Source organism: Myotis lucifugus, unplaced genomic scaffold (genome assembly GCF_000147115.1).
Source record: "Myotis lucifugus unplaced genomic scaffold, Myoluc2.0 scaffold_4, whole genome shotgun sequence".
In the NCBI taxonomy this organism is placed as follows: Eukaryota; Metazoa; Chordata; class Mammalia; order Chiroptera; family Vespertilionidae; genus Myotis; species Myotis lucifugus.
The window spans coordinates 6,154,577-6,161,787 of NW_005871052.1; the positions used below are offsets into that span (position 1 = coordinate 6,154,577).

Here is a 7,211-nt window from a genome sequence, read left to right on the forward strand (position 1 = left end):
GGGGGGGGCAGCAGTGGGGTATCCACCCCCCCAGAGGGGTTTTAGAGGGGGGATGAACAAGCCTGTGCAACAGCAGGCCACATGGGGTGCCCAGGCTCGTAGGGGGGGAGAGTTGGGGGAAACCAAGCCAGTAGGGTGGGCAGTAAGGGGTGACCAGGCTGGGGGGGGGGCAGTTAGGGGTGATCAGACCGGCAGGCAGAGGCAGTTTGGGGTGATCAGGCTGATAGGCAGGGCAATTAGGGGTGATCAGGCAGGCAGGCAAGTGAGCAGTTAAGAGCCAGTGGTCCCAGATTGCGAGAGGGATGTCCGACTGCCAGTTTAGGCCCAATCCCCAGGATCAGGCTAAACCGGCAGTCGGACATCCCCCAAGGAGTCCCCGATTTGAGAGGGTGCAGGCTGGGCTGAGGGGACCCCCCCTGATGCATGAAGTTTGTGCACCAGGCCTCTAGTTTAAAATAAAAGTGTTCGAGTTGCTGCTGTTCCAAGAAAACCCTTATTTGCTCATTTCTTAAGTTTTGTTATACTGTTAGATTTTATGATATAGTTTAATTGAAGAGAAGAGACATACACTCATTAAAAGTTAACTATACAAATTATAAAACATTTTATCTCCAAAGGTATATAATATGTGCCAAATTAATGATATAAACAATAACTGCTATTATGAGTTTTTAGGGAAAACAGTCCAAAGTCCAAGCCATCTTTCCTTTAGGGAAAATTGTCCCTTGGACATCCCAGACAGATATACTTGATTTTTTTTTTGTTCTAACTCTTATTCCTAAAAAACTAGATCCTTGGATATGAACTCCTAAATTATTTCCCCTTTGAACTTTATAACAAACTGTTTAGAAGAGAAAATATGGTAAATACCATGGCTTCATAGCAAAAAGAGTATTTATAATACTCTGTTCATCTTTAGATACAGAAGTTAAGTGTACACAGAAGCAAACATCAATAATCAGCCCTGGTTTCTATTCCAAGTTTTGCCCCTGGGGATATAAAAATGAATGGAGAGAAAAGAATGAGGCATGGAATTCAATAACACGTCCTAAATCTGTCAGTAGAGTTTTGATGTCCCATCACACACCCTGGAACTGTGTTTAAGGCTGCTCAGCTCCCATGACCCTTCTGGACTGCTTCTAATGTTTTTAACTTCCCTTTCAGTGTTATGATTTCAGTTTAGACTTCATCTGATACTATATCATAAGAGGCACTGATCACAAACCAGGAACATTTTTGAAGAATACTGCAGTGCTGCAAAGAGGTATGGTTCCATTTTCTAAATGATTCCTGTTTCTTTAACTTGCAAAGTATCTTCATAAAGTAACTTCCTTCATCATTTGCACTAAAATTAAGTTCATTTATGTTTATTGCTTGCTTATATTAATCAATTAATAACCATTTGTTTTGTGCTATGATAACTCTTTCATACTGCATTGTAATCTCTCTACACTCTGAGCCATCACTCCTTTCCCCCACAATACTATGAGCTTCTTGAAGGCAGAAATGGAATATTAGGCATCTCAGTATCCACATAGCATGGGTCTCATTAATGGGGAATCACAGTAATTCTATAAATATGAATTAAATGTTGTTGAAGGCAAGCAAAGCCTTCTTGTATAAAGAGTGGCTTGGACTAAATGATCCCTACCCCTTTAGGATTTATTATTAGTTTGAGAATTTTACAGTCTTTTTTTTTAGTGGCCTACTTTAAGTCAGTTGACTTGATTAATTAAAAATAAACAATTGAACCTAAATATAGAAATTACTAGGAAAGCTTATTTTGGTCTGTAAGGACTGGAAAGTTTCTTAAAGGAAATAAAGATCATCTGTTTCTTTGTCTGTTTCTATTAATTTCTTTATCAGATTTACTTGGCATATTTTATTCAAAGATATGGGAGTTTCAAATGTATTTATACTATTTAACAGACAAATAAATAATTACTCTGTATCAAGATATGGGTGTTTTTTAATCTTACAGTTAGCTTTATGATTTAGTGCCTTCCTTAATAATTTAGGAAGCAACTTTACTTAACAGAGCCACTTTAGACTCTGAGGCTGGAAAGATTTTTAATTACTAGAATGAAAATGTAACACTAAGTGAATCTGGATGATAAATAATCCTTTCAAATGACGAACTTGTTCCATCATTAATTTACTCATTCACTCAATTAGCATTTACTGAGCACTTATGGGCAAGGTACATATGTGTTAGCCCTGTGTGTGGTGCCTTCTTATATATCATCCAGAAAGTCTCTGAGGAAAGATAACACATGCATGCAAATCATTGATCTGCAAGATAGATTAAAAGTACCCCAGCATAGAAAAATATAGAAATTACTTTGGATAGAGGTTGAGAAAAGGTTTGGTTAAGATGTAATTTGTGCTGAAGGATGAGTAGTTTTTGCACATGGATGGAGGAAAGAGCATTTCAAGAAGAAGAAATTCATGAAAAAAGATAGGCAGGTAGGAAAACATGTGAAAAATATTCCTGGTATATAGCTAAATAGTTTTTCCATTGAATTTTAGGATCTGCAAAGGGGAGAAGTAAGAAAGAAGCTAGGTCCTTTATGCCTCCAAAATGTTCTCCATTTTTCCGTCTTAAACCCTTTGAAGCAAAAGAGGTTCCCACAACACCTGCCGGCCTTGCGTGTGTTTTGTTGCCATAGATGCTGCTCTTGAAGAAGTGGTCAAAGCCTGAAATTCAAGGCAGTCTCCCTGAGGTGCTTCCAGGGTGCTCCTACCGAGAGCCCAGCCCGGGAGGCCCTCCCACGCCCGGCTACCCCAGAATGCTCACCCCCTCACTGGGAGCCCCCCCCCACCCCCCCAGCATCCTCACCTTTGCTGAAAAAGCAATGGCTGGGCAGAAGGTGGATAAACTGCCATTTTTAGGCGCCATTATAAAAGGGCTAGCAACTGTGGAGCTGTGTCTACTTAACATTATCGTAGGAGCTCCGGCTCCTGGCGCTTTTATCTCCTGTCAGCGTAACTGTGGTTTATAAAAAGGAACAAACGGACAGGATGCCCTTGGCCACCTCCCAGCGACCTGGAGGACCGCTCCCAGGAAGTGCAATGGCTGGGAAAGGCTCCGGACCCGCAGGCGGGAGTGGCTGTGCGTGTGCTGCGGGCGGCGGCTGTTCAGTGTTAGCGCAGTGTCTTGCCAATGTGGGGATCAATGTACTGTTTCAGTTCAGCTGGATGAAATGTTAAATAAACTCAGAATGAAAGCAAAAAAAAGAAAGAAGCTAGGAAAGTTTCATTGCAACCAAACTATAGGAAGCTTTAATCTGGCCAAGGAATCTGGATTTTACTCGGAAGGTTCTCAGGAGCCATTGAAGGTTTTAGAGCAAGAACATAACATAATTGGAAGCTATCATGTATGAAAAATTATTCCAGAAAGAGTTTGTGGCAGGGTATAGTGAGGGTCGATAGTGGAAGGACAGATGGTAATTACATAATACCCTTCAAGTATACTTCTTAAAACAAAAGCTATATAAAAAATTTTCAACAGCACCATCTAGTGATTCACAATATAACGCTGCTCTATTTGGGGAAAACTCAATACAAGGCTAACAAACAAACCACTAGATTAGGTTTAGGCAATTTCCCTTTCTTCCACAATTACACCTGAGTTCAGAGGACAAATGGTGAAAGAGACAGGTACTTGGAAAGCAAACTGAGAAATAATGCAGAGGTTAGTAACAGTGAACTAATTTTTCTCTATCATTTTAAGATATACAGCCTCAGATTCAGCAATTTTTTTTATCATATACCAACAGTTCTTGGTTAAAAAAATGACATTTTTAATGAAAGGAAAAAATAGAACTTGGATGGATGGATGACGTATATCTTTGCAGCAGATATAATTGCTAGCAGTAGTAAGCATGGGGAGTTATATCCCACCTACAACCACTATAAGAGCTGTATGTTTCTGTGTCCCTATGCAGAGGCGAGATCAGTTTCTTCTATTGCTGGCAGTTATTTCATGCTCAAGCAGTCCTCTCACCTTACAAACCCCAACTCCTCTCTTACCATTGAGCAAGAGCTGTGTAAAAGGCCAACAAATTAGACTTCAATCAAAAGTTATCTACCATTACTTATTGATGAATTGCTCCCACTGTCTTATAAAGAATAAAGGAAAATAATGTAGAGGAACATTAAAGAAATCACTACCTTATCCCCATTTTTATCTGATTAGTTTGCCCTGATTAACTGCCCTGATATAGTCGACCTAAGTTGACCAAGTAACAACTTCTTGTTATGAAAGAAATGAACATGTATTTTTCAACAGTTAAGGCTGTGAGTGTGAGTCTAGGAAGAGAACGAGGATGAACAGGTACAACGTATTCAGCCAGAAAGTATATTCCAATGAGCTAGTCTTTCCTCAGAACCCAAACTTATGGTACAGATTTTAGAAATGCATTTCACCTCATTGTATTTTCCTCATTAAAATAATTAGATGGCTTCTAAAATGTCTCTAGCCTTGGTGTTCTGTGGTTCTAAATAGAGTCAACCATATTCTAGAATAAGATTATTCCTCGGGGGAATTAGTTACATTAATAGAAAATCCAATTATTTTCCCTAGGTTGAAGCATCACCCAGCAGATGTTACCTAGGAAGCCCTCTTCTTAGGGGAACCACGAATTTTCACCCACATTTTATTCTCCAAGAGAATTCAGTGCTTTTCCAGTAAATATATGATAAATGATAAATAAATTGATAGATAACTAGATAAATAGATTCATGTTTATGATAACACTCTCTTTAGAGCTTTTCTCTAATTGAAAAACAAGCTCACTTTAAAGGAAGATTTACAGAATAGTACTAGAGTAATAAGACAAAATAAAGCGGAGCTGTTTTAGATAGTTCTTGAAGATTAAGAGGAAGTTCATCAGGCAAACACAGGTGGAAAAGGAGGTAAGAAAGAGTGCTTCTCCTGGGTACTAGGTGCAGTTGAATTCCTCCTCATTGTCCTACTAGCCTTGCTTCCTGCCATGGTCAAAATGCATACATAGTGACACTATAAAGTGAAAGCTTACTACCTCCTGTTTTTTATGGTCTGATAAAAATTGACAAGATTTTTTATATATATATTGTAGGCAACAAGCAGACATTCCTAGAGAAACATGGATGGAGCTGGAAATCTGACAGTATCTTCTGCCAGTAATATTATTTGCAATGACACTATTGATGACTTCCGCAATCAAGTGTATTCCACCTTGTATTCTATGATCTCCGTTGTGGGCTTCTTTGGCAATGGCTTTGTGCTCTGTGTCCTCATAAAAACATATCATGAGAAGTCAGCCTTCCAAATATACATGATTAATTTAGCAGTATCAGATCTATTGTGTGTGTGTACACTGCCTCTCCGTGTGGTCTATTATGTTCACAAAGGCATTTGGTTCTTTGGTGACTTTTTGTGCCGCCTCAGCACCTATGCCTTGTATGTCAACCTCTACTGTAGCATCTTCTTTATGACAGCCATGAGCTTTTTCCGGTGCATTGCAATTGTTTTCCCAGTCCAAAACATTAATTTGGTTACACAGAAAAAAGCCAGATTTGTATGTGTTAGCATTTGGATTTTTGTGATTTTGACCAGTTCTCCATTTTTACTATCCAAGCCTTTAAAAGATGCGAAAAACAATACCAAGTGCTTTGAGCCTCCACAGGATGATCAAGCTAAAAATCATGTTTTGGTCTTGCATTATGTGTCACTGTTTTTGGGATTTATAATTCCTTTTATTATCATAATCGTCTGTTACACAATGATCATTTTGACCTTACTAAAAAATTCAATGAAGAAAAATCTACCAAGTCGTAAAAAGGCTATAGGAATGATTATAATTGTAACAGCTGCCTTTTTGATCTGCTTCATGCCATATCATATTCAACGTACCATCCACCTTCACTTTTTACACAGTGAAACTAAGCCTTGTGATTCTGTCCTTAGAATGCAAAAGTCAGTGGTCATAACCTTGTCTCTGGCTGCATCAAATTGTTGTTTTGACCCTCTCCTGTATTTCTTTTCAGGGGGGAACTTTAGGAGAAGGCTGTCTACATTTAGAAAGCATTCTTTGTCCAGCATGACTTACATACCCAAGAAGAAGGTCTCATTGCCAGAAAAAGGAGATGAAATATGTTAAGAATAGTGTAAACCCATTTCCAATGCAAATCAATGAAAAAGAGTTTCTCAAACAAGTATTTTCTCAAACAATTTACAATAAAAATAACAATTTCCGTTAATAATTTACAAGTAATTAAATATGTGCCTATAAATCTCTCTCATTTATGCATCCACATTATTAGAGGTCCAAAAAGTATTTAAGTGTTAAAGTTATAGTCCACAACTATTAACTAAATTATGTATTTGATCATTTGCCAAAAGGTGAAAAATATTTTTGTATTGGCACTCAAAAAATGGGTCCAAGATCAAGGTTTTCTGCCTCAATTAAAAGCTTTACAAAGGATAAGAACTAACCTTTTAAGATATAAAGTTAACAAATTGTTCTCAATCATACTAACATATCTCTTTGCATGTATGCCATCAAATGAGAACTAAAATGACCCATCAGCTAAATAAAATGTACTACCACCTTCTTCCTTTGTAGTATTGACTGGGTAGGCAAAGTAGGACTATTTATTCCATAAAAGAGAATGTGCGAGTGCTAGAACAACCTAGTAGTCAGCCAAAGGCTCCTAAAGGCTCCATGCAATGTACAGTCTGGAAACTGAAGAAGATAAACATGGCCAAAGGCCAGTTTGTGACCAATGTTCTTTGGCTGCTTACTCAGGCCATCAAAAGAGAATGATGGAGTTTTTGTTATTTTTTGAGGTTCTTATAGGGAATTTTTTCCCTACATGACACACAGACCTTCTGGTTTCTTAAAAACCAGACAACTGGCATTCCTATATTTGAACAGAAGTAATTAAAAATCTATCTAAAGAAGATAAAAGGAGCCCTGACCGGTTTGGCTCAGTGGATAGAGCGTCGGCCTGCGGACTGAGGGGTCCCAGGTTTGATTCTGGTCAAGGGCATGTACCTTGGTTGCGGGCACATCCCCAGTGGGAGGTGTGCAGGAAGCAGCTGATCGATGTTTCTCATCGATGTTTCTAACTCTCTATCCCTCTCCCTTCCTCTCTCTAAAAAAATCAATAAAATATATTTTTTTTAAAAAGAAGATAAAAGGGGTCTACTTTTCTACATGCTTATT

At 38.5% G+C, this 7,211-nt stretch overlaps 1 protein-coding gene across 1 annotated transcript in view; it reads left to right on the forward strand.

Annotated features, from left to right (window-relative positions):
- CYSLTR1 (cysteinyl leukotriene receptor 1) overlaps positions 1–6,961 on the forward strand; it is a 38,373-nt gene extending 31,412 nt beyond the window's left edge. Inside the window, exons 2-3 of the mRNA XM_006082823.3 lie at positions 1,165–1,264; positions 5,100–6,961. Of these exons, the coding sequence (XP_006082885.1) occupies positions 5,127–6,143 (1,017 nt within the window). The 5' untranslated portion in view covers positions 1,165–1,264; positions 5,100–5,126 and the 3' untranslated portion in view covers positions 6,144–6,961. The remainder of the gene's footprint in view (positions 1–1,164; positions 1,265–5,099) is intronic.
- The last annotated feature ends 250 nt before the right edge of the window (positions 6,962–7,211 follow it).